We start from the raw sequence: 27,310 nt of genomic DNA, 5'->3' as shown, positions 1-27,310 counted from the left end.
ACCAGAGAAATCGATCTTGGCACGCTGGCAGCATCTGCCCCTCAGAGAGCAGCAGATTTGTCCGGGGCATGTGGTGGTCAGACTCTCTGCTGGAGGAGGCTTTTCATGTCAGAGGTCAAAGCTCCCCATCTTCTGCTGTAGGATGTGAGTCATAAAATTCACAAAAGATGATGTCAAACCAGCACTATCCTGAAACAAACATCTTCAAACCCTTGTCTGACTAAAACAAAACCCTTTTAGAAACTGTTAAATTGCAATAATAAAGAACACGTACGGGTTCACAATAAAAGCAGCGCCTACATGGCCACGTGACATCCGATCGGTCCTGTGTGGATGACGTCACAGGGCTGCTCAGAACCCCCTTCGTCTCCACACCGGCGTCAATCAAATACAATTATCACACCTGTGTGGACGCCGCAGGTGACGACGCGTCGTTAGACTGTCTGCGTTCGATTCCAGTTTCTGCTGGTTAAATTGTACGAGAAAAGAGAGGGAGAGAAAGTTTATTCACTGCCAATTATGGCGTCGATATCTTCAGCCTCCTACGGTCTAAATTGGGTTCTTTGAAGCGAGTCCATGATGGATTCATGGGCAATGTCGCGCTTTGCTATTCGGCCAGAACGCCGGCATGAAACCACTGCAATGGTCGCGCTGAGGCGGGGGAGGGTGGGGGGAGCACACCGGCGGTAGCCCTGCCTCCTCTCTGCATGTGAACACGCGCACACTCGCACGCACACACACCGGCAGGCTTCTCCATCCTCAGGGCCAACAAAGGGACGCCTGGTTCATCTGAGGCATCAGATGTATGAATCATTCATCGACAGAAGTTGCGCGTTCAGACAGACGTCCTGCAGCCTCCGTCCCGTCCTCGCCTCAAAGGTAAGCGCGATCGCGCACGACCACGCAGCAGATAATGGATTCAAATCCTGAAGCCATTATAATGAGGATTCAGCCAGGATATCGTAAAAGACGCATCCTCCTGTGCAGTCCAGATAAATGTGTGTTTAGTTGCTGTAACGCTTTAATGAGACGTGGAGAATGAAATGGGTGTGACGTGTTACTCTGTGTGTGTGTGTGTTTGTGTGTGTGTGTGAGCGGCAGCATCTGGAGTGTAGACTACACTGACAGTGAGCTTAATTCCTCTCATGTTTTATGCAGGTACAAGTTCAAGATCTTATTCCTGTAGTAAAAATCCTCCCTCTTGTTTTATTTCATGTCAGGGTATTGCAGAGCTGCGCCATCATGGAGCTGGAGCACTTTGACGAGCGGGACAAAGCTCAGAGGTACACACGGAGGGGTTCCAGAGGGAATGGGCTCCCCAGCCCCACACACAGTGCTCACTGCAGCCTGTACAGAACCAGGACGTTACAAGCCCTGATCTCCGAGAAGAAGGCCAAGAAGGTCCATTTCTACCGTAATGGTGACCGGTACTTTAAAGGGATCTTGTACGCCATTTCTCAGGAGAGGTTTGGCTCCTTGGAAGCGCTACTTGCTGACCTGACAAGATCTTTGTCTGATAACGTTAACTTGCCACAAGGCGTGCGGACCATATACAGCGTTGATGGACGGACAAAGATCACTAGCATAGACCAGCTGGTGGAGGGTGAGGAGTAAGAATCATGAAAAGTTTCTAATGAATTATTTGTGTGTTTGTGAATGCAAATAGGATTTTGTCTGTATTTTTGCAGGCGAGAGCTACGTCTGCGCCTCCATAGAGCCCTATAAGAGGGTGGACTACACAAAGAATGTAAATCCCAACTGGTCCGTCGGTGCCAGGATGGCCATGGCCACCCGTGACCCCTGCTCTCTCGGTAGTGCCAAATCTGTGTGCCCAGAAGGCAAAGACGGCAGAGACTTCATCAAGCCCAAACTGGTGACCATCATCCGCAGTGGAGTGAAGCCTCGCAAGGCCGTCCGGATCCTGCTCAACAAGAAGACCGCACACTCGTTCGACCAGGTCCTGACTGATATCACGGATGCCATCAAGCTGGATTCTGGAGCCGTCAAGAGGCTGTACACCATCGACGGGAAGCTGGTAGGTGCTCAGCAGGGGCCAATCCAATTGCTTGAATGGTTCTCTCGTGCTTAGCATGTTTTTGGAAGCATACACGTGTGGCACGTTGTTTTGATGTGTTACAGTGCTTTCATGGTACATGGTCTCATGGCACTACGGTGGTGGCTTAACCTTTAATGGTGAATATTCACTCATCATCGTTACCAAGGTCACATCCAGCATCATAGGCATGACGCAAACCTGCTTTAATAGTAGCTTCATATGTCAGTTCAGCTGCATTTGTGTCTGTGAATAAAGTGGCTCGTACCCTGTTTATGGTGTGGTTAACGCTGACCTGTGTGCATCACTGCGCTGTCACTCCAGCTGCTTTTGCTGGACTCTTCATGGCATTTATTTTAACCTGTCTTCTTCATGACACTTGGTTATTTAAGGTGACCATTTAAAGGCTTTGGGGGGTGACAGAAATCTGCTTTTGAACTTTGAGGCAGTTGTGGCTTTAAGAATCTCCTCAGAGTGAACCTTAAATCAACTGGGAATATTTGCTAAATGTATGAAGCAAAGTGGGTTTTTAGGGCTCCGTATCATATTCCTGGTGAAACATTTTTGAATGTTGAGTAGATCATCTTCATTATAGTGCCCCCCCCCATCTTGATGATCATGATCATCCTTCTTTATCCAAAAGTTTTTCATCCCTCCTGCTGGTTTTGTCCACTGCACCCCCTCCCCCCCATTATTTAAATGTATTTATTTTTCTCCCCAGGCTGGTTGCTAAGGAACAGCCTCTGCAGCCCAGTGGTACAGCAGTGGTGTTGGGACTGTAGTTGTGAGGGTTCATATGTTAAGATGAAAGTTCAGCTGCTGACAGCCTGACCACGGTGCACGTGCAAGTCTGCTCACATATCAGTTCTGATGCTGCACATCACCAACCCTCATAAAGGCTGGTTGAATCAAGATTTGTGTTTATATACTGTATTTCTGCAAGCACTCACAGCCAGGTATCATTGCTTTAATTCCCCGTTTTGAAGTTATTCGTGCCATCTGGCAAAAAGGTAATAATTCATGTATGCCTTTAGCTTTGTGCTCTACTTTTTTGTAGTTGTTGCCATGTTACAGCTCCAGATGGCAAAAAGTATTCCCTTTGCCATGAAACGTGTTCCATCGTCTATTTCTACTGTGAAAGTGTCAAATCTGGTTATCTAGGACAGTTTTTATATATTCATGTTAACTGTAAGTCTTTCAATGTGTGTATTAATTTTTAAAATTTCTTGATTTTGAGGTGTTCTTTCCTCTTTATTCTTTTTTTAAAAGGCAGTGAACAGATGGTTGGATGGAAGATTCCTAAGATTTTTTTTTTTTTACACAGCATAATGCGGAATGCTGGTATTTTTAAAATCTTTCTATTAGTGGATCTGGAGGATGAATCATGTATTCGATGCCCAATCCTTGGACTGTCTGTCTTTGTCCTGCAGTTTCTGAACCTTAGATCATCGATCGTGGGTTTCGCGCTCGTCAACATCTTTTTGAAAAATATGCTAACATAGCGAGCGCCTGTATCTGTTCTGTTTCCACTCTTGAGAATACATGTTTTATAAATGATTTAAGTTTCTCCTGCAGTTCAGCAATATTAGAATACATGTATAATAGACCTATCGCACATTTTATATCTACATTTTAAAAGTGTCATCTGCCGTTTCCCCAGTAACGGGAGTAACGATTAACTGACATTTTGAAACCTCTTACTGTGATCAAAGGGGATGTCTGGCTGCTTTAGCACTGACCGCTGTGAACTGGCTGTTGAAAACAAACCTGATTTGAGACTGTTGGCTTACAAAATAAATACACCTTTTCATTATCTTATGTGGAAGATAAAATCTAAAGAAAATGTGGCATGTGTGTGTTAAGGTCAGAACACACTAATTTTGTACGTCATGTACAAAAAGTACCATAAATATGATGTACAATAATATATTTTACTCTGCATGTGCCATGTCTTGTGACTGTATTAGAAAAAGACTAAACGATAGAGAGGCCTTCCCCTGGCCCTTTCCCTGCAGTTGGAGGTTCAGAACCCTGGAGAGCTCCAGTTATCCACGAGAACAGATCTGGTTTTTCACCATTTAATTCTAAATTCATGTTAATGGTGTTGACCTACCTCATGCCAAGTTTTTTTTTTTTTTTTTAGATAATGTCTTTGGAAATTGCAGGTTAAAAAAAAATCAGTGCTTTGACAGAAACACATCGATCACGTGTGCGTGGGTGTGTGTTGTTGGGGGTGGAAGCTGCTGTGTCACTGAGCCAGAAGACATGAGTAATCGATAAAAAGCTTCACACTGATGCTTTCCAGGTTTACAAGTAAGATGGTAAATTTGTAATTTGTACAAGTATATTAAAGCAGCACATCATGAATAACTTGTCCATAATGAAACCTGTGAGCCACACACGCACGCGCATGTTTTATCACACTACTCTGGACACAGCTGCTGTGAAGAGGACATGGGCCATTGATTAATGGTTTTTAGCCTTTGGCAAAAATCATCTGTTTTGATTCGGTGATGAAACTTCTCTGCTCAGAATGAGATGTTTTCAATCCTGATGTCAGGTGGTCCTTAATTCTTTACCACAGACCTGAACGTTGACGCTGTTGTTAGCTAAAGCTTCGACACAGCTCCGCATCAGATCTGACACCTCATTATTACTCAGCCATGCTCCCCCTGATTTGACTGGTTGCCTAGGAAATGGCTGTGCAGCTCTCCTCCCCCTGGAAGCAGTGGGGAGGGGCAGAGATGCTCAGAGAAAGACAATGCTAAGCCCCCTGTTTTTAATGCTTTGGCTCTTTGGAGTAGTTGTAGTAATTTCCCTTCTGTTACCAACCTTTTGAAACTGTATTTATTAAGAGAGATTTTGGTCATAACTAAAGGAAGATGGTGTTGTGGTGTTTAATCAACGGTCGGTCGTGGTGGCCTTTTCTGGCCAAGATCTCTAAGTATTTAAGTGCTCTCATTAGACTCCTGCTGAACTCTCTCCCCCATAATGAGAAGACGATGAATAATGTATGTCCACATTAGATGTTCAGCTCTCTAAAGTTTTTAGTTCCCTTAAAGCTCCTTGTGACTCCTTATCAGATCATTCTGATTTTAACTATCTTCACTATAACTTATTTTCATCCATCAACTCCAATGATTTAACACAATATATTTAAACTAATGGCTAATTTAGGATTTTAGTAAATTAATCCTAAAAACCATTTTAATTAAAAATAGCTTTTGGATGGAGCCTCAGTTCAGCACATTATTATCCTTGAGCAGAAGGTCAGGATTGTCCATAAGCATTCTCAATTATTCATGAGGCAGCGTGCACAGTCATCAGGAGCAGAAGCAGCTTCATCATCCAACGCATGTTATCTGGGCCGAAATGTAATGTGTAATTTGTGTGAATCTCTGCCATCAAATTTATGCAGAGACTATTAACAAAAGCATCAAAATGTCATTTAATCCACATCCATATTTAGTTTTATTGTTATCATATTTTAGAGTTTTTAGGACGGCAGAACTGAGAAAACCTTGGTAAAGTTTTTTTATGCATAAATGTACACACGCGACTATAGTTTAGTCCTCATAAATGGCATTAGACCAGGGTTCAGGAGGTAATATGTGTCATACTGATCTTTTTAATGACTGAGAGCTCATTTTTAATATTTAATGGCTTTTTGATGCTACGGATGTCTGTCTGGTGCCACTCTAGTGAGTTCACAAAAGCCTCTATCTCCACAGGTCACCTGTCTTCAGGACTTCTTTGCAGAAGATGATATATTCTTTGCCTGTGGACCTGAGAAGTTCCGTTATCAGGACGACTTTAACCTGGATGAAAATGGTGAGTGTTTTATGGAATGGATGCAAAACTGAGCTGGAATCATTCCCGTCATGGGCCATGTTGAGGAAAGCTTTGAAGGCTTGTGTCCTTTGTATTACCTAGTGAGAAGGTTAAAACAGATTTTATTTTCCACTGAATACAGATGGACTCACCATTATCGCTATTCTCTCTCCTGACCTAGATTCATTTTGATGAATGTGCACAACACTGTTATCTCTCTCATGATCTGTGGCTCTGAGATTTTGCTAAAAACAGCCACCGGTTACACTGCTCAATACTGAGACTTTTATGTGCACCTGGTTTTAAAAGAAGCTTCTTTTTGTCTGCACCCTTATAATTACCGTCAGTCCAACAGATAACTCGCTGATAACGGTCCGCTATTATTTTTTCTGCAGAATGCAGAGTGTCAAAGTCTGCATCGTACGGCCGCCTCCCCTCTTTGCAGGGCCGTGGTTCTCCCCGAGGTGGAGGAATGTCTCGCAGGAGTAAATCGCCATCATCCACTAGTTCAGGTACATGTGTGTCCTGAAAGACAAACAAGTCAGTGAAAATTGAGTTGTCACCTTAGTTATAGCTGCATATACTTACAATATATTAGCCTTACAACTACCGCACATGTACAAGCCTATATGCATGCAACCTTAGATAGCAACTATAAGTTCATCACCTCTGGAACCTGTAATGCTATAAGCCTCCTTTCCAAGCTCAATTTTAGAATAAAATGTATAAAACCCAGTCGGATCCCTCCGCACTTCTCACAGAAGCAACTTGATTCTCTAACTGGAATCATAGTCCATAATCTAGCTCCTCATCCAGCAACCACTCCAGTCTTACTCTCAAATAAACTCTATCCACAGCCAATGGCACTGCAGGCAGTCAGCTGTCCACTCCTCGCTCTGGAAAGTCTCCCAGTCCATCTCCCACCAGTCCAGCCAGCCTGAGAAGACGGCGGGTAATGAAAGGATTATTCTCCATGTTAATTCCTGATAGATCTGTTGGTTTGATGGGCTTTTTTCCCCTCATGGTTTATCAGCATTAATTGTCCCACATCACCATCAAGTGCTGTGGGTTATTTAAAGGGAACCCCGACTATGAAGACATTTAAGCCACATTGGATTGCTTTTGGGGCCCAATTTATAAACAAGCATTAAAAACACCAATAGTGTTGTGGTTTTGAATAATTTAGAGCTAGATTCTGTTTTTTTCTGTTAGTCCACCATGATACCTAATTGTGCATTACATTCTGGGGCCAACTTTGCCAAAGTTGTTCTTGACGTGCTCTGCAACTCACACTGCAGTGGGTCAAAATGCTGCTCTGCACCACTTTTGGGTGTAGTTTCCAGTCGAAAGGCAAATAAGGGTGTGACATTAGTCGCAGTTTCCAGGCAATAGAAAATGGACTGAGTGGGGAAAGTGCATGTAGACAGACCAGCATCTCTTTGCAGCAGACTGATTCCCCATCAGTAGGGATGGGAATGCACTGTGCTCATAAACAACTCCCACTCTGGTCTCCCAGGTTATCCATTAGATCCCTCACTGCCATCCTGACTTTGGTTGCTTTCAGCCTTGAATTGAAAAGGCATGATAGCCACAGCCATAATTGTGCTTGCTATTATTAGCAATTCACTGTCAGTCATTCAGGTGAATGTATTTCACCTAGTGTGGAATCAAACAGGCAGGACCTACACAATTGTGCCCTGAAAGCAATCTAACAAGGCTTAAATGTCTTCATAGTCGGGGTTTCCTTTAAGGTATAAGGAGGCTCTTAACATCTTTCTTCCTCAGTCCTGATTTCCTGACCAGTGCATCAGTATTTTCACTCTCTACAATTCTTTCTTCCCTTCAGGGATCCCAGCACAGTGGTTCTTCACTTTCTTTAGCCTCCACGAAGGTTTGCAGCTCCATGGATGAGGGCGATGGTCCCGGCAGTGAAGGTAGGATCTAATCACAATTTTTGGACACGTTTCTATTTTTACCTTCCCAACCTTATCTCGTGTTACTCCACAGCGGAGCTGATGGATGAGCACCCCCCCATCCCCGTCTCCATAGCAGAGAGGTACAAAGTTGGGAGGACTTTGGGGGACGGAAACTTTGCCGTCGTCCGAGAGTGTGTGGAGCGATCCACAGGGAGAGAATATGCTCTGAAGGTCATCAGCAAGAATAAATGCAGGGGAAAGGTCGGCATGCTCATGTTCGCACGAATTTGGTGAAACTAAAGTGTCCTCTGCATAACCAGCATTATGTTGTTGTTTGACTGACTTCAGGAGCACATGATCCAGAGTGAAGTATCCATCCTTCGACGTGTGAAACATCCCAACATTGTGCTTCTGATTGAAGAGATTGATGCTCACAATGAGCTTTACCTCATCATGGAGTTAGTAAAGGTACTTTGTATTTAACATAGAATTTCAGGAGACATTGGTGTGATGCCGGTTGTGTCAGTCACGCAACACTGCTGTTTCTCCAGGGCGGCGATCTCTTTGACGCAATCATCTCCTCTAACAAATACACAGAGCGAGACGCCAGCTGCATGCTCTTCAACCTGGCCAGCGCCATCAAGTACCTGCACAGCCTCAATATTGTCCACAGAGACATAAAACCAGAAAACCTGTTGGTGAGTACCCCCCTGCAGAGGGGGGAATGGAACTTAGTATGATTAGTATTAGTATGATTAACTTGGAATGATTAGTAACTTAGAGTAAGAAATAAAAGCCTGAAGAGTCCTGCAACCTTCACTATCAGTGAGGATTTGAACCTAAAAGGTTACCTGAAATTTACAAGTGAATGGAACTTTTTTTGTGTTAGGGTTTATATACAGTTTTTCTGATGTCTGTGTAGATTCTCAATCATCCAGGTCATTGTATCCAAGGTAGTTTTCTATGTCAACTGGACTGGGTTTCTTCTCTTGAAGACGTTTCGCCTTCTATCCAGTTTTTCTGATCTAATTTTAAAACAGCAGTAGTAGATGTTGTTTTATCCTGAATGAGTTTAGATGCTCTTTTCTCTTTCTACCTGAAGGTATCAAGGTCGGCTTTAAACCTGCCTCACTGGCGACTGCAGCTGCTGGTTCTGCTTTTCCTCAGGTTAACTTGTTGTTTCTCAGGTTTATGAGCATCAAGATGGCAGTAAATCACTGAAGCTCGGTGACTTTGGCTTGGCTACAGTGGTCAACGGGCCTCTCCATACGGTGTGTGGCACGCCCACTTATGTTGCACCAGAGATCATTGCTGAGACGGGGTGAGTCACATGGTTCCTTTTTCTCCACGGATTCCTCCTTTTTCCTTCTCAAATGTGTGTAGTCTAATACATGATGTCTACCTTTCATAGATATGGCCTCAAGGTTGACATCTGGGCAGCTGGTGTGATTACGTACATTCTGCTCTGTGGCTTTCCTCCGTTCCGTGGGTACGCACATGTGTCGTAAAAGAACCACTCAAAGACTCCACACTGACATCATTACTTACAAAACACTCTGAATTCATTTGTCCAGCAGCGGCGATGACCAGGAAGCGCTCTTCCAGCAGATTTTGCAGGGCCTTCTTGATTTCCCGAAACCTTACTGGGACAATGTGTCTGACAGCGCCAAGGTTGGAGCTTGGAAGTCCATTCCATTATTCTCCCCGTGACTATATCATTGGTTCATGCCTGTGGTGTCTTGGAAAACATGATTATAGCGAACATGCTGTGTTTTCTAGGCTCTGATCACTGGGATGCTACAGGTGGAGATGGATCAGAGATATACAGCCATGCAGGTGCTCGACCATCCATGGGTCAATGTGAGTTCAGCATGGCAGAATTAGGTGGGAACATGCATGTAAACAGATTTGACACTGACTTTTTGTTTGCATTTCCCAGGATGATGGCGTGTCGGAAAATGACAACCAGTTATCTGTGGCTGGGAAGATCAAGAAGCACTTCAACACAGGGCCCAAGCTCAGCAATACCTCGGCAGGAGTGTCCGTCATCACGGTAAGCTCTTACACCGTGTGCGGCTCTGGAGCAGAAGGCTGTGTCGTGCTTTTAGATGATTCTGCTTTATCACAGCTCCTTTGAATGGCAACAACATCTGCCTGCTGCTTCTGCATGCAAATAACTTCTGCATTTCTGTGTTGACGTTTGTTGCTGCTCTTGAAAGGCAGCAAAAAAATCAGCCAAATCATCCATCTTTGACCTTGCATCATCCATGCTTTGTTTCTCATTTACTGACCATTCAACCCTTTTTTTAAAAACGGACTGTCAGTACTGTTGTATGGAAATCTTTAAATTCTGGTGTTTGAAGTATTGTAGAAAGGAATACATTTTTAGCAACTTGTGATGGAGGAATTGGATTGGTTGCACTGTTGTTTCATAATGTTTTAGATTGTAGGCAATTGAAGCAGTCCGTAACGGTTCCAAAATATTTGTGACGGTTGAAATAGTCAGATTAAAGCGACCCATTTTGACGCCTCTTTCCTTTCACATCATTGAGCAGTGTGCTTTAGCTCGAGTCCGCTCAGTAACGCGGTGAGTTCAAGGTGAATCTCAGGATTGCGCTGATCTGTTTCTGCTCAGCTGGACCAGGACTTTACCCAGCAGCGGTCAGGCTCTTTGAACCACAACCAGCATCCAGGAATGTACTGGATAAGGTATGGTACAGTGTAGTGCTAACTATCAGGGCTTCCATAGAAAATTGCTGGCAGTCCCATTTCCTCTGAGGTCTTTGAGCCAGTGTTTCTGCCCGCCCCCACCCTTTATCACTGTTCACCCTTTTTTTCCCCACATTAATCCCATTAGTTCATAACATGACTTAAATTGGTGCTGCCGCCATTTGCTTATGCCTGGTCATGTATTTTCTTGCTTTTAATCCATTCCATATCGGAGGACATTTACTGCATTTGAGGGTGCATGTGAAGCATGGAACTTTGAGTTTTATTTCTTCACAAGAGGCCACTGTAGTGTAGCAAATGCTGTCTTGTAGACTGGAGTAACGGTAGATGCTATGTCACCCTTTCCCAGACCACGCCACTTGATAAAGAGAGGCAAGTTTTCAGACGAAGACGCAACCAGGATGTGAAGCTTGTCCCTCAGCTCCCACACTCTGTGGGTGCTGGTGTCTCCCACAGTGCTAATTTCACCCCGTCTGAGTCCAACCCTGAGTCTGAGGACTATTCACCAAGTTCAGCAGACACCGTGCGTTCACCAATCTCTCCATTTTGAGGCCACAGCACTGTTCAGCATTTAATGGAGAAGTGGGTGGAGTGAAGGTTGAATTCAGTGTGCTGACTTGATATTCAATGTATACCCATTTTTTAAAATTCATCTACCATGAGGTTTATTGAAAACTTATTGAGCATGCAACTGTTTATGAAGATATTTTCATGTGTCGCCAAATTGCGTAAGCCTTATTTCTTAATCAGCAAGTACTGATTTAATAGTATTCTAGTGCCCTCCCGCGGTCATTGTTGTGTACTGCAGAAAGGACTTCTGCTTCCTTAATAATTCTGAAAATACAAATGGTTGGTTCAGCGGGTTCAGGCACATTACATATAGTATCTGGATTTAACTGTAGTACTCCATACTCCTGGTGCATTACCTGGAAAAGACACAAAATGACAAATGCTGCTAAATTGTACCACAACCCTGACCGAGCACATTTTGGTGTGGGGGGTAAAATTTGCCCTGCTATCTGGTAGCTTATGTCTTACAGCATTGAGGACAGCAATGTTTGACTATGAATGGTGAAGCTGTATGCTTGGGTGATACAGATGAATGTTGGTGCCGCGTTGTGCAGCCTTCTTTTTGTGCATATTTTGATTTAAGTGCAATTAGGTTTATTGCCCAATAAGCACAGTACTTAAACATTTTCCTTTCAAATGCTGGAAACAGTCAGAATGTGTTGCAGGTGTTTGCAGACAGCAATTAACGTCTTAATGGCAATTAGTTTTGTCTTTTTTTTTCTACTGAAGAAACACAGGAAAACAATAGTGCTTCCAGTTATTTTAAGATTCATGATTACTTTTTAATTGCAGCATGATTCAAACAGTTAGCTCAATGATCTATAAGCCACATCTTCTGGCTGCTGTACATGAAGTGAGAAGATCTTTCCTCACATTTAACCTGCATGTGTATTTAAAGCATCCTTTGTCCTCCGTTTGACACGCCTGTCCTCTAACCTGCTACACAGCTACAGGTATGTGCTATTGCAGTGGAAGACTGCTGATACTACGGTTAAGACTTGTACATAAATGTGTATGAACATTTTTAGAAATGTAAAATCACAATTTTTTTGTTGTAAAAGGGCTGTTCAGTTTTTCACTTGTGTTAAACCAAAAAGCACAAAGACAGCATGTTGATGGGCTGATTTTGGAATGTGTTTGCTTTTAGTAGCTGCAAAAGTTGTGTTGAAGTAGTGGCATTCAAAGAAAAATTGCAGTGTTATGTGGTCATGGATGAATGTTTTATGTGCAAATAGTCCCATAATGTGTGGATGGAAAATTCTAGTGTAGTCTGAGAAGAAATGTGGAGATCAAGACTAGAACGTCTGTTTCCGAAACGTAATTTAGGCACATTTTGTGCAGTCTCGCAGTGTGACAGTAGATGGCAGTATAGACAAACAAAAAGCTTGTACAGTCTTCTTCCCTAAAATTCCACCTTCTCACTCGTGCGTGCTTAAGCATGCTAATTGCAATTTATTAATGTGGATTACATTAATAAATTGTGACACAATAAATTCACTTTTCCTGAAAAAGCAATTAACCATTTATTTATTTTTTTACAACACAGCTGCAAATTTCTGCTAAACAATTCACATCTTTATAAAGTTTGAAACAAAAGTGCATTTGATGCAAACAATTTCAAACCTAATGGGTAGATTTACTGTAGTTGAATGATTGAACATGTCACAATTTTCCCCACAAACATGATTCTGAAGGTGCTATTGGCATGAGAATGTCACCAATTTGTGACAAAGTAATCTGCACCATAAGCAATCAACACAATTGAGTTCAGAAATTGTTGCATGTAGAGTAATGACATCAAGAAAATATCAAACACAAAGAGCTCATCATTGCAAAAGATGCTGGTTACAAAAGAAACTCTTTCAGTTAGCACCTTTAGGGCCGTAATCACTATAAACCTGCCATGACCTGGTGCTCCTCATGAGATTTGACAGAAGAGTGAAGTGAGTATTAGAAGACTTTGCTAAGGGCCAAAATGGGAATCACGTGCTATAATATACACCATGGCGTCGGGCTGCTTTTCCGCATTCGGTGCTGAATAAATTGGATAAAAACCTGCTGCCTTCTACCAGGAAGCTGAAGACAAAACCAGGGTGGATGCAGAAAGTTTAAGATTTACAGCCTGTTTGTGTGGAAGAATGTGCCAAAATCACACCTGAGCAATGCATGTGGCTACTTTCTCCATGCAGGAGACATCTTGAAGCATCATCAGTGAGGGTCACTGTTAAATTACAATACATGTTTTTTTTGCACGGATGGACTATTGTGGGGAAAAATGGTGACACACACAACCCTTATTTTAGCTGCTGTCAATGCACAATGTGGCTCTAGAACTACAGACAAGGTAGCATCTTTTAGAAAATCATAATGCAAACTTCAAATTTGCATATTTAGCATTTCACACCAGAACCTCCATGATTTTGGCCTCTGGATTTGTTATTGGAAGCATCTGAACCATCATTTAAAGTTGTTCCAGTACATATTTCATAATCCCTCAGTTAGTGCTCAGGTTGAAATTCAGATTAAATTACTTTTGTCACAACAAATAATGCAACAATTCTGTTTAGTCACAAACATCTGATCACGAACAATGAGCAAACAAAAAGCCTACACACCTAACCAACTATTCTCTGAAATGCAATGGAGACATTTTAAACATTTAGATGGGATTTAAACTGCGGCCAAGCTGGTTCACCTAACAGTGTATGCGTATCTTCCATTTAGATTCTTTTTTCATATAAAAGTATCAATGAACATGTTTTTCCCGCCCCGTATAAACATATAAATGTTCCAACAGAAAATCACTCATTTTGAATGTTCACAGTTTCAATCAAGACCTTAAAAGCTACATTGTGTTTTGAACCTGTTTCCAGTCCCCGTTTGAACTGAACGGGCTCACTTTACTGCTGGTCTCGCTGAAACCGGCAGTAAAAAGCATCCCAGTAGTGGTTCACCAAAGACCCTCTTCACATGCTTATGGGGGAAAAAAAAACCCAATGATGGTACCATGGTTGTTTTCCAGCCCTCCAGCATGGATAAGGCATTGGTTTGATGCTCTTCTGCTCAGTACCTGTTCTGATGCTCGTAGTGCCACCGATTGAAATCAATGTTGAATGCCACAATGCTGCCGGAGACCATGCCCGTGATCAATGTCCTGTGGAGAGGGGGAACAAATCCTGAATTACAAAGAGAATTCCTCAAGGACCTGAGCAGCAGCAGGATGGAATGAGTGTAAGAGATGGTTCCATGAATGAGTTAAGTTGTGTCATGGTGAATGATACGCGGGTCATCAGAGCTGCAACCGTAAAATATCAGATCCCCCTCTGCAGAATCCGTCTGTGAACTTTGCCTCTTTCCCTCAAGTATGTAGGGAAAGCAGCTGATTTCACAGGGTCATCTTGTACTGTTGCACCCCCAGGGCTTCAGTTCTCAATACACAATGAGCAGCTGAAGCAGGCCGGCCTGAGCCGAGTTCACTTCTTACCTAAGTCATCTTAACTGGTTTCAAAATGTTTAGCATGGAGGACTTGTTAAGCTAAACTGAAAACGTGTGTTAATTTTATTTACATGCTGTTGCGTGGTTGCGATGGCTGACTTGTTTAAGAGAAAGGCCTCACTCCTGGGTCACCCTGGAAGTCCCTGCGAGAGGTTTACCCTGTGGCTGTAAAGTGTGCCTTGAATGTTCAGATTCTTTAACCACTCTTGACTGCCAGGGTCACAAGATGACGTCAGGCCTCTCGCCCTGGAGCGAGCACTGTCACGTCTCTGCTGCCAACTTTAATGACTCCTGACGAATCCCACAGAGTGCAAATATGAAGGAGAAAAACATGTCGCTGACCTGCCAACGGCCTTTTGCTGTATGCGTGCACGCTGCCTCTTTCTGCAAAATTGATGCATTTGCAGAAGACGACTGTCGCTATGGCAACATGGAAAAGGCTGGTGGACGCCCAACTAAAATGCATGACATCCTTGAAACCATGTTTTTTTTATGAGCCTACACAAACATACATGGCTTTGCCAAGTAATGCGTCCAAACACATATGCCCACCTAAAGATTCTGTAAATAAAATGGAACAGATATCCCCATATTGGCACGTATATTTAGTCTGTAAAAATAAGTTAATGTAATAAAGGTGTCTGAGTATATTTTCTGGCTGGTTATTGATGTTCTGGGATGACTGATTGCCTTTAAAAAAAAAAAAAAAATTAGTTCTGAGGTCATGTCTTCTGGCTCCACCAATATTCTCTCATTAGTCCATAAAGGTGTAATGAAATATGTCTGTATATACTTGAGCTCAAGACCAATCAAAACAGTTATTTGGGTCAGCTGTTTGAGAAGAACCAACCACATGTTTACACACGTGACATACTGCGCTGACCTTTGGTCATGTGACAGGTCCATGGCCCGGATGCCTGCATCACAGCCAGGGTAGACGTAGAGCTGTTTGAAGTCACAGGCCTGCCACACCTCCACCACACCGTTATCACCACCTGTGACCAGGTTGTGGCCATCACTGCTCAGGACAATGGCCTGAAGGTAGAGAAGAGAAGAAGTGAGCATATAAAGTAGCCAACAACCCGACAAAAGGCTTGGATCCATCTCTTTTTGTGTGTTGCCACCTCACCCGGGTGGAGTCTTTGACCTCCATCTGTGCCAGCAGTTTTCCATTGATGCTGAAGTTGCAGAAGCGACCTCTTTCATAGCAGATGATGCAATGGCCCTCGCTGGACACAGAGATGACCCGGGGCCGCTGAAAGAGCTCTGGAGCCTCCAGAGCCCGCAGAAGGTCTCCTGTGATGGTGTGGACCAGACATGGACCCTCTGCCAAAGCAACCACACAGAAGTCTGAATATTGTGGTCTCAACATGTTGAGAGAGCAGTTTTAATTCTATTATTGGACTAACCTTTGGCTCCACTGATGACCAGGCCAAGCTCTGCACACACCGACACACACACAACTTCCTGGTCGTGGCCCGTCAGAACGGCTCGAGGTGCTGGGTAGTCTCCTTCAAAGCCAGACATACCACAAAAGTTAGTTTGACTCGAAATATCAACGGCGGGCAGCGAGACGAGCCACACGTCTGCTCACCGTGACGTCTCTGAATTGTCATGCAAATGCAGCAATGCTTACTGATCATCAAACCATTTGATTTCCCCCCACGTGTCACATGATTGATGATGGCCAGGGGAGAGGTTAGTGAGGGGAGGCTCCCAGCAGCCAAACACAAATACTGCCTAAATTATTGTGCAGCAGCGGCACCACTAATGGGAAATAAGCCCCAATCATTGCTAAATGTTCTCTGAGTCCTTGTTGCAAATGGGTGTAATTAGGTCAGAATATAATCAAGTGCTAAAATGCAGATATAATGGAGAAAGGTACAATAACTTAGGTAAAAGTGGGGAAAAATATGGGTCCTTGCTATTTGCAGTCCCTCGGTGACATTTGGTGAATATTGTGAAAGTTTTACTGCCAACCAGATGACACTTTTGTCCTGCTTGATGGTGGGGACATGTTAGACCCCCCACCCTCTCCACTATCATCTTCGCTTCCTCCAGCTCAGCTGCTTGGGTCCAGTCAGGGAAGCTGGACTGTGATCGATGCCGTTGGGTCCCCCAGAGACCCGGACCTGAGCAGGCTGTCAGCCCCAGCACCCCAGGTTGAGGGAAGCTGAATAGGACACGTGTCAAAAAAAATCTCCAGAGGGAGAAAGAACCTTGTGCAGCTCACCTACCCGACAAAAGATTCAATCAGCCTTCCCCGCGCCACCCCTCACCCTCTTCCAGCCCCTGGGACGAGCTGAAGTCAGCCACCACAATTACCTGGTGAAAATATCCCCTTACAAAGCGTGATGGGAGCAGCCAGAGAGGCTGGACTGTGATTGAGTTCGATGCCGTTTTAATTACTACACACGTGCGACGCCCTCGTGGGGTGTTGGTGGCTGGTATGACATGTTCACACCTTCCGCCGTTAACGTTAGAGGACGTATAAAAGACTGAAATCAGCAGACCGGGTTAAATAAGAGGTTAAGGAATGCATGAAAAATGCTTCCTGCTAATTATTGCTGTTACTTAAACAATTCTGCATCAAATAACGTTAAACATTCCCTACTCCCAAAGTGTTGCTTAGAGAGACGTCTATTGATCCCATATTGACAAGGGATTTGATTTGGTGAACAGACACTCGCTCAGTTCCTCCCAACCATCTATGCAGCTTTTGTCCATGTACTGAATGGTGTTGGGAATGTCAAGGGAATACTGTTCTCCTGCAGCAGCAACGCAAGTGCGATTGCCCCTTGCTAATTGGAGGCAGCCAAGCTGAAACTCTTAATTAACTGTTTGAGTTCCAGTGAAGTTAATTGGAGAAAATTCACAACAAATTTTCAGATATGAAAATGGATGACAGCTGAAAACAAGCTCTCCTTGTAGCCACACAAACGGGCACAAACACCTCTCGCACTATCGGGGGCTTCTTATTTGCACCATTATGCTGCATCTGCTACCGTCTATCTTGATGCATTAAGAGCAGAAATAATCAATGACAAGAGTCAAAATCGTGCACAGACTTCAGCCGTTTTGACAGGAAGGAAATCCAAAGTCTTACATTTCCGAGCGGCACGTCAATAGAATGAATCACGCTAATTTAGTGCAGCCCGGATGCAGATAATTATCTCCCCTTTGCCTCACATTTGGTTTTCTAGGTACTATTGCTATAGGTCTTTGTTTGAGTACCCTAAATTAAACCAATAAGTGTTTCAATATTCAGTATGTGTCACTAGAAAATTCAGATTTGGATGGTTGTGTGTTCTCTGCTAACCGTTACTGGTGTTGTCGCCGATGATATGGTGTCTCCCACTCCAGTACCACAGCAGGAGCGTTGCATCCCTGGAGCCAGAAACAATGTAGCAGTCTCCTCCGATGTAAGATTCTGATCTGGCCAGACACGTCACCACATCCCAGTGGCCAAAAATGATCTGTGTCAGCTTGCCTAAAGAAATAAACACACAATAAACGCTTTTGAGTTTGATTCATTGGGTCATATTTTAAAGGTTGTTAAAGGTATTCTGGAAAAGTGAAGTATATCCAATACTTAGGAGAAAATGTGACAATGGCTTAAAACTATTTAGTTGCATTAAATCAGACATGTTTGCATCTGTTTCACCAGCAAAGGAGCAAATTAAAATATCCCAATAAAGTCTTATGGGTTAGTGGTATAACAGCCCTTATAGTGTTCAGTCCTCCTCACATCAGCACACAGCTTTATAGAAAATGGAGTTTACACTTCAGCCTACCTGTCTCTGAGGAGTACACGCGAAAGCTCTTGTCCCAGAAGCCACACACCAGGATGTAGCGGTTGTCAGCTGTCACCACAAAACAGTGCGAGGTGATCTGGATGCTTTGGTCCACTAAGTCTGTGATCTGACGCTTGTTGCTTCCAGTATTGTTGGCTGTAACAAGTGGGGGGGTGGGGGGCAGTCTTTAGAAGATTTGATTGAAATGAGTTTTGACCAACGCAGAAAATAGATGGATTTACTCACCAACTAAACAATCCATTTCTATGGGGAGGTGATGGGCTTGATCCAGAGAGTAGCCAGGTGCTCCTCGGAGACCTCCATTCAGGCAGGAATACATGCAGAAATGCATCAGTGAGGCTGTTTGTAATCTCTGCACGTGTGTGTGTGTGTGTGCGCACACCTGTTCCCTTCAGTGCCAAACCTAATTCTCTTCCAGCATTTGAGGGTATTCCTGGCCTCTTGTTTTCATCATAGCTCAAACGGAATGTAGGGGCATTTGAATGGGGGGGGGAGGGTATCTGCATCTGGAGCCATTTTTAGCTTAAAAACTGGGTGCTGCTATGAAGGCTGCATCATCATTACTGTGAGACGCTCTCCCCTCCCCTCTGACGGGACGGCGAGCGGCTCCAGCTGCATTCATTAGCGTGGGTGCAGCCACTCGGTATGGCTGGACTCTTTGGTCCCGAGCGCCGTGTGTTTCTCCTGAGACAGATGGGGACGTGTGAGGAGAATGTGGTGCAGTTGCGACCTAATTTCCGAGTAACCAATGCATTGGCCCTCTGACCCTTAGGTGAAGCCGGTTCCCAGGGAGGGGCTCTGTGGGTAATGTTGCTCGCACACGTCTGAAACGGAACATGTGGAAACACTCACGGTCAACTTACCTAGGAGGTACTAGGCTTTCACACAGCCAGCTGGCTACAGCTCCATTATGAGGGGAGGGCAGCTTTGTGTGTGATCATGATGAAGTGATTTTTGAGGACTACTGCTGTGGTAGGTAACACGTGTGACAGAGCTCATTTTTACAAGGTTATATATTTTCATTTCTGGACGTGTCAAAGATACCGTTTCAATTTTTTCAGCTCCATGTTTCATCAAATTTGAGTCTAGTTGGCGGGACAATAAACTACAGCCCTTGGCCTTTTAGAAGGCACCGCTCTTTTGTACCTCCCGGACCCCTGCAGTGGTACATTCCACAATTATGAACCAGACCCTAAGTCTTGATGCTGCTTCAAGGCTCTGCTCACCGACAGTGTTGTTCCATCTGTTAACGGCGAATAGGCGACTGCAGGTGACGGTGACCACGGCGGGTATGGTGAGGTGGGGGAGGGTGTTTGCCGCCACGTGAGTTACTGGTGAATTAGATGGAAACTTCAAAACCATGATGACGTCCTGCTGCAGCTGATCCTTGAACATGAGAGGACTCTGAAGGAGGACAAGACAGAAAATTTGGTAAAAGACAAAGAGGACAGCAAGAGCTTTAAAATGGAGATAAAGTATGTAGCAACATGTGAGGAGGAATTAAAGGAAGGAGGCAATTAGAGTGGTGCAGAGTAAAAACTAGGTTCAGACAAGCGAAGTGGAAAGGACAGAACACAGAAGGTTCTCCACATGAGATGGTATATTGATTTTCATGCACTGAAAGATTTGAAATAAAGTTTTTAAACAAGCTCTGGAATAATATGTAGTGTGTTATGTGGAACCACATTATTAGGTGGTTTCATTTTCGCACAGAAAATGAAAAAAAATCCAGCAAATTCAATTTTCTTGTTTATATTTTATGACGCTGGGCATTTATCCATATTTTAATCTAAACAATGCAAAACTCCAATAAGAAATGTTCATTAAACATGAGTCAGTGATCTAGAAACTGCTCAAGTCTGAACGGGAAATGTCAGAATAAAAAGAAAGTCTGGTCAGGTAAGTGCCTGTTTAACTTCTGTGTATGTGGCAGTTTTATTTCATATGATTTAAGACTCCCTTTCATGTTTATATGATCAATGTGTGTGCATTTCAAAAAATGTATGTTAGATTTATTATAAAGTAAAGGCAATGTGTTTTTTAAATCAAAAACAATGAAGACAGTGCACACGTTCTTAAAGGTGAGAAGTTCAGCAGTGTGTAATTACTGAATCAGAGGAGGAAGTCTGGGAATCTTTAAAAAGTTTCAGCTCTAGTTCACATGTTTCATGTCTGGACAGAAGCGGATAAAAGAAGCTGTATCTGTTGTAAAAGCAGGAAGAAAAAAAAATAGAAAAGCAAAAGATGAACTCACAAACTTTTTAGTGGAGAAGAAGAAACATGTGGAGATAATAAGGGCCAGGCTGGCTATTACAAGAATCTCATCTTTAGGCAGAAAAATGGAGCTTCTAAGCCAGTAGGGATCACTCTTCCCTTTAGGCCACACTGTTGGAGCGCAGGGACACTTGTAAAACATGCTGGAACTGAGAAAGTGTCCCTATACTGCAGGGCTGTGACCTACATGAGACAAACCATCTAAAATATTTAGCTTTGGTTCTTTGGTTTGAGAGGAAAATAAGAGTAAAATGTACAAAATCCCAAAGCCTTCATTAAAAAACACAGGCATGCACAATTCATATTTGTGCACCACCACCACCACCACCAATAGAGTTACTGGCGGATTTTCCCAGCATGCTCGGTGTGCTCACCAGGTGCATGGCGGAGCTGCGTGGAGGATGTGGCTCAATAAGCAACTGAGATGGCGTCTGTCCAAAGTGCTGGATCTGTGCCTCTGTGGCCTGCAGGAAAGGGAGAGAGGGAAGGGGGGGAGAGAGGGGGGGGGCTGTCACAATCAATATGCATCAAAGTGATGGGTCAATGCGTTACTTGACAATGCAAGCAAATCCTAACTCAGCCATGGCTCTCTTAGAGGGGGGGTGGGGGGAGGCAATGGGGGAAAGGGGAGCTCTCCCAATCCCCCTTGTGTTCCCCCTCCCCCCCTCAGCCTGCAGAGTCATCCAAGTGTTAGTATGGAAGAGACAAGCCTTTTCCTATTAACATGCTTCAGTTAACCATTCCCATTTCCAGTCGCGGGGGCCCCGGCTTCATAAACGTTAACCTGGAGTGACATGCAGCCAGGAGTGCGGCAGACTGGCCCGTTTTTAGATGTTATTGTGCTTGAAACAAAGGGGGAAAAAGTCTTTCCGTGCACACACATCCATGTGAGGCAGAGCCACGAAATCACACAGGCAGCCCAGGATGATTTGCCTGTGGGAGCCTTGATGAAGGGCGCACGATGGAATATGAGCAGAGAATCTGACTGCCTGTGTTACTAAAGTAAAACCAGCAAAAGTCACACAAAGGACGCTTTTGCTATTATTAGCAAATACATTTCTTTTTAAAAGGGAAAAAAATGTCCTTTGACTTCAGTAAGTGGTGAAAAAAATAAGCAGCAGGAGCCGCGGAGCTTGACTGAAATGGGGCACTTGATGTTCGCAGTGATTGATGTGACTGGAGCCACTTCCACCATCAGAGGGGAGCTTGTAGATGTCTGTCAATGCCACCGTGCACAATGGAACACACATCAGTCAGCCTAACGCCCGCCCTTCTGACTGCTGGGGTGACTAGCCTTCATTTTCCTCTGCCTGTACACACTACTCACTATCAAAGGGGCCTATTGGGAAGCACATGTCACATGGGAAGATGTGGCGCAGGAAGTTTGGAGGTGATACTGGATTGGGACAGGCCACCTGCAAGCCAAGTAGTCACCCCAACACCCCTCGGTCACTTCCTATTTTCTACACCACCAAAAAAGTCTGTGCACGCAGCCGAGTGCCACCGCGCAGCAGCCAAAGTTTCATGCGAGTTGGTGAGCACATTTGGCAACCATTAAGTGCTCGTCCTCTTTTTGTTTTACAAGCCAGTCTGTCAAGTCATAAGCGACTGACAACGTGGCTATTTAAGGTTAGGTTTAAGATGAGGGTCACGACGTCGGCGCGGGTTTGGAAATTTGATACAAAGAAGAGAAAGACCAGGTCCATGTGGAAATCATCACCATCAAATCATCATGTGATGGTTGTATTACAAAAGGAACATCCTAGTAGTAACCTGGATACCAGGTTTTTTTCTGTGATGGAAAAGGGAAGATTTTGTCCAGATATATTTGTTTCGTATTAACGTTATAAGGTTCAAAACAAGCCAATATATCTCAGGTGCCTCAACCATAATCCTTTCAAAGGTTTGTCAGAGAAGTATCTTATGGAAACCATTGAGCTGGCAGTTGATGGCTTTATGTCATCTCCCCTTTGGTTTTATTGCAAAGAACACTGACCGCCAAACCAATGTGGAAGCAACATTGAGAGGCTTGATTGAGCAGCTAAAAGTCAGCACAAGCCCTCATGTGTGCACGTGTGGGCATCATTTCTTTTTTGGTCAAATGAGCGCAGGAGAGAACCATCCCCAAACAGCATGATCAGAAATGCAGCCGCGTCACCGAGAATGCAAACGTGGCCCGTCAGTGAACCACGAAGCCCTGTGGGATCAACCTTGACTCCTGACACCCGAGTTCAGCACGAGTAAACCTACCGGCGCAAAATTATTTCATGAAGCGTTCCTGCTTTTAGTTTATGATCAAACAAAAACCACACTGAACTTATTCAGTCATATACATTCTAATTCGAGTTGAAAAACAGAAATTCTCCCCACGCCAATAAAACGGTGCTTAAACCGATCTTATCGCGGGTTAAATGCTAACAAAGAATTATCCTCAGGGTGTTTTTTGATTGACAGGTATGAAGTTGACATGTGCAACGTATGGGGGCGAAAATGTTTCAAGCAGTGTGTTCAGCGATTACCAAACACTCGTGACACGCTGAACACCTGAAAGAATTCTTCTCGTCATTGAGGTCAAGTAAAAAACACCCATATTTTAACGAAGCTGTGAATATTACGGTGAGATTAATGTTGCTTCAAAGCCCTTCAGTGGCTGAAAAAAACCCACTCCATCTTTGTTGTAGAGGGGGCAGTAGAGGAGGAACGATGTCCCACTGATGAATAATTTGTCTGTTGATTTCTGAGTGACACACTGGGGTCTGAATCGAGGGGTTGCTGTCATGTTTTTCCATAAGAGGGGGCTGTCAGGAGGAACGCCACAAAGGAGGACCGCTGTTTGGGCATCGTTCCCAGGCTAGCTGTCATTGTACTCGGGCCTGGCGACACATCAGAGTGTGTCATCGTTTCTACCTGAAGCATGGGCGGGACCCATCTCTCGTGACATTTCAAATGGCTTAATTGTTGTGCCTAATGCCAGATCCATAGCCTTACCTGTCAGGCCTTGAATGAATCAATACCCTGGAGTCAATCGTCACGTTTCAGCACGTCTCACCAAGACATTTATATGGCACTTTTCCATGCTGCACCTCACTGACTCAGACCAGCCTGTGTCAAACAGCCAACAGTGGTGGGAATTCTGTTCTTTCAGGAAATCACCACAGCTACTGCCACAAAACTGCTGCATGCAGATTTATAGCCAAATTGAAATACTTGAAATTATATGCGTGTGATCCGTTACAATAATACAATTTCCAGAATATGGCGGCGTTTCTCTACACAAGGTTATATTTGTGACAGAAAGAGTGTAACATGAAATTAGTAAGAACTGAAGGGATGAAGGCTTGTCTTAATTAGCGCTCATCATATCAACATTACATCGGTTGCAATTAGCGGGCCAATTCCTGTTTCCTCCAAAAATAAATAAATAAAAACAATCATATGTCACAATACCATCATCTGGGTACAATTAGAGTGTCTGAGAAACGGACTTCTTAACGTTCAACGATACTGTCCTGTCTCAGGGCAACAATCAGGTGGATGACAGCTAAAAGCCTTCAGCCTGATGGAAATTGAAAAAAAAAGAGCCAATGTCAAAACCTTTTCAAAAAGTGATGAAAACTGAACACAATATGTTTTAGTAATTAGATCAGCCAAATCTTCTGCAGGTGATTTGCATAGTGGTCACTTGATAAATAAAGGCGCCCCTGGAAGTGACAGTATATAAATGACTTGTTTTGCAGACAGCAGATGGTGGATATCACAGGAGGAGACAAGCTCGCACTGGAAAGTACCACAATGCACGCCAGCTGCTGCAGTCTCTGGTCCCCTTTCCCCTCTTTGCAATTAGGCTATAAAGGAGTTATGCATCTCTCTAATAGATATGCAGCTAATTAGTCAAGAAAAAGATATCTCACTTCATCACCTATATACTGTTTGACCTTTGACAGCTGAAAGGGAGTGAAGGTGGAGGAAAAACGCTGTTCAGGCAAGTAAAAGTAAACCAAATGATCCCAAAATAACAACAGTGAACCCTCCAACTCTGATCAAATCTGAGTTTCATTGGCATGATGTGAATGTTCCCAGAGCTGCAGCACATGTCGGGACAAATACAGGCAGGAAGTTGTTGCCTCACCTTCAAGAAAATAAAATCGCAATGGGCTTTTGTCTCCATGGTGATGCGTGTGTGCCGTACCTCTCTGAGCGAAGGGTCTGTGATGCTGTCCAGCCTGGTGGCGCCCTCGTAAGTCAGGTAGTGGAAGACGTTGAGGGCACGCGCCGCTTCAGGGCCTCGCTGCTTGTAGCCAAAAATAAGGTCAATCCACTGATGCAGCTGACTCGACACAAACCCGCTTTCCAGGGCCTGTCAGAGGATTGCAGGGCAAGTGGAGGTGAGAGGGACACCAGCAGCATGTGGACCAGACGGCAAAAAAATAAAATTAAAAGTAGGATTTCACTTTAAAAAGAGCCTTCACTGCACCAAGTGTCATAAACCCAATTAAGAAATGTTCCTAAAACAGCTGGGATATTCTGATCATAAATCATATACAGCTTAAAAAGCAAAAACATGACTGAGTAATCACTAACACCGGCAAAATCGGCTGTGCCTGCAGGGACCAGACAAGCCTTTTTTGCTTATGTTAAAATTAATCTAAGTATATCATCAAATCCAGGACAGGGTATTGATTAACAGTTAAAATGTATTCTGGTTCTGAAAATGAGCTACTTAAAGTGTTAATTTAATATCAGAATGTAATACTCCTCAGTCATCTTATGCATGCAATCCCAGCCACTGTTAACAGCCTGTTTGTTTGGGTTTGAACATGATTTCTCGCGGAATGTTACTGAGTATTTTTGGATCAACTAATTCTTCCCATAGAAGCCACAGAGCAGGTCTCAATATATTGCCGCAAGACAGAGTGAAATATAATTCCCATACACCCCGCTATAAGGCTTTGCTGGAGGAATTTACACTCCTCCCCTCACATCAGGAACAACAGCCATTACCAACAAAGCCTGCTCGAGCACACAGAGGCAGAGTTTGCCACAGGGCATATCACTACAATTGAAAGTGGCACATGCAAAGATGGGAAGTGGGAGGGAGGAAGGGATGGAGAAGAAGGATAGGGAGGGAAAAAAGAGACAGAGGGGGAGGCAGGGGGCGAGATTCACTGACAGCAATGAAATAATAAAGGAAGCAAGAGAGTGGGCAAGTGAGGGAGCCAAACAAAAGGATGGAAAACTGCAGGCAGAAGACTGTGATTTTCTGGGACAGACACTGGTCTGTGGATGTAACAATGTGAGGCAACATCACGTGTGCTTCCTTCAACAGTGTGAATATTTCCACCGTAATCCTTTTGTCATCCTCTCCCCTTGTTTTCCAGTTGCAGACATGCCCAAAACAACTCCCTGACTCCCCATATTCCGCCTGTACACCAGCCTCGTGGAGCTCGGCCGGGCGGCGTGTATTGCGTGCACGCTAAAAGGTCGCTGCCATGAGACCAGCCCAGCTCTGTCATTCCAGCTGAAAAGGTCAAGTGTTGCTTTCCATCGCCAAAAAACACTGCGACGGCAAAACCTTATGATGCATAGGTACACGGAGGTCCTGGAATTTTCAACAGAAATAGGGAAGTTTTTCTGGATTTTAAAGAGCCGAACTTCAAAAGTAAACTCAAAACAAAGTTGCACACCACTACACACACCCTAGGTGCACAACAAAAGGCTTGTATGTAAAGTGTTTGCACAAATCTATTGTGAAGCATGTCACAGTTTAATTGTAAATCTGGATTATGTGGAACTTTAATTACAACAATAAAAGTAACACAGACTACTTGATTTGTGCCCTTGTGGGCATTTTTAAAGGGCAGTAGTAGTAACAAATCTGGGAAACATCAGTACCTTGTGGACGGTATACTGACACTGATATATTGGCTTTCTGTGTTTTGAAGATTCTATTGTGTTGGGAAAAATGTGTTCAAAATGCATCTGCATTCATGTAAGTAGAGGCAATTGCCATCCATCATGTAAATTTTTGTGTGATTTTTCTTTTTTTTGTCATGGTGGGGAGGAGAGCTGTGGTTGTACAGTAAATGATTCCAGATTTAAGGCGGAACGGAGTTTATATGACGGCAGGAGACCGTGCCGATCGTGATTTCAGTCTCTGTGTTGCTCCTAAAACATGCTGGGAATCATGGACCACATGTTGATAGGCTGTCTGTATTAAACACACGTACACACACACACGCTCACACACACGAGCAGCCAAAATCATGAGGCCCAGTAGAAACGGTAAAAACATGGAGGGAATCGTGTACTCCGTCCTTTGGTGACATCACCGGGGTCAGAGGGGTACGGTGCCAGAACTGAAGGGTGAACTTTATTAGATGCTTCATGAAAATGACAAGCAGACAGAGACACGTGAAAAGGTTACAAAGAAGAGAAGAAAAGGGAAGATATACTGCTGTGGAACAAAAAGGTTAAATGTAAATGATTCCTTTTTAAAACTTATCTTCCAGTGACAATCCGAACACACTGGATCTTCATGATGATGGTAAAATCATCACTTATTCACTCCTGAACACCGCCTGGCTCTTCTGTTCTCTGGAGCTAATTTAATGGAACTTGACATAGA

General features: G+C 43.8%; 2 protein-coding genes across 9 annotated transcripts in view; one reads left to right on the top strand and one right to left on the bottom strand.

Annotated features, from left to right (window-relative positions):
• Positions 1–298: 298 nt before the first annotated feature.
• Positions 299–27,308, top strand: dclk1b (doublecortin-like kinase 1b). Of its 4 annotated transcripts, none has more exons than XM_029844300.1 (16): positions 299–879; positions 1,221–1,603; positions 1,689–2,035; positions 5,785–5,884; positions 6,280–6,396; positions 6,742–6,836; positions 7,731–7,818; positions 7,892–8,061; positions 8,149–8,268; positions 8,352–8,498; positions 8,988–9,121; positions 9,212–9,289; positions 9,375–9,471; positions 9,580–9,660; positions 9,740–9,853; positions 26,064–27,308. In XM_029844300.1, exons 1-16 carry the CDS (start codon positions 806–808, stop codon positions 26,160–26,162), a joined length of 2,244 nt encoding a protein of 747 aa, XP_029700160.1. In that variant the 5' UTR covers positions 299–805; the 3' UTR covers positions 26,163–27,308. The 4 variants fall into 4 exon arrangements, with proteins under 4 accessions (XP_029700160.1, XP_029700161.1, XP_029700159.1 ...); XM_029844301.1 differs by lacking the exon at positions 26,064–27,308 and adding an exon at positions 10,436–10,823; XM_029844299.1 differs by lacking the exon at positions 26,064–27,308 and adding an exon at positions 10,880–12,611 and having other exon boundaries at positions 300–879; positions 9,378–9,471.
• nbeab (neurobeachin b) overlaps positions 12,756–27,310 on the bottom strand; it is a 116,871-nt gene continuing 102,316 nt past the window's right edge. For 4 of the 5 annotated variants that reach the window (XM_011608593.2, XM_029844290.1, XM_029844289.1 and 1 more), the window contains exons 49-58: positions 24,875–25,042; positions 21,060–21,149; positions 19,638–19,815; positions 18,637–18,708; positions 18,391–18,546; positions 17,916–18,086; positions 16,006–16,107; positions 15,726–15,922; positions 15,480–15,631; positions 12,756–14,254 (exon numbers count right to left, since the gene is read on the bottom strand). In XM_011608593.2, the coding sequence (XP_011606895.2) occupies positions 14,164–14,254; positions 15,480–15,631; positions 15,726–15,922; positions 16,006–16,107; positions 17,916–18,086; positions 18,391–18,546; positions 18,637–18,708; positions 19,638–19,815; positions 21,060–21,149; positions 24,875–25,042 (1,377 nt within the window). In that variant the 3' untranslated portion in view covers positions 12,756–14,163. Of the gene's footprint in view, positions 14,255–14,937; positions 15,287–15,479; positions 15,632–15,725; positions 15,923–16,005; positions 16,108–17,915; positions 18,087–18,390; positions 18,547–18,636; positions 18,709–19,637; positions 19,816–21,059; positions 21,150–24,874; positions 25,043–27,310 lie in introns of those variants that run through there. The other variant, XM_029844292.1, reaches the window with a different exon arrangement.

This window comes from Takifugu rubripes, chromosome 11 (genome assembly GCF_901000725.2).
Source record: "Takifugu rubripes chromosome 11, fTakRub1.2, whole genome shotgun sequence".
NCBI lineage: Eukaryota > Metazoa > Chordata > Actinopteri > Tetraodontiformes > Tetraodontidae > Takifugu > Takifugu rubripes.
The sequence above is the reverse complement of the archived record's forward strand: the minus strand, read 5'-3'. Positions and strand labels throughout refer to the sequence as shown.

Excerpts from the sequence above, each read along its gene's own strand:
- dclk1b (XM_011608592.2), top strand. The coding sequence starts at position 806 with ATGAATCATTCATCGACAGAAGTTGCGCGTTCAGACAGACGTCCTGCA. Across the intron at positions 1,604-1,688 it reads CATAGACCAGCTGGTGGAGG|GCGAGAGCTACGTCTGCGCC; the intron begins GTGAGGAGTAAG and ends GTATTTTTGCAG. Across the intron at positions 6,397-6,741 it reads GCCATCATCCACTAGTTCAG|CCAATGGCACTGCAGGCAGT; the intron begins GTACATGTGTGT and ends CTCTATCCACAG.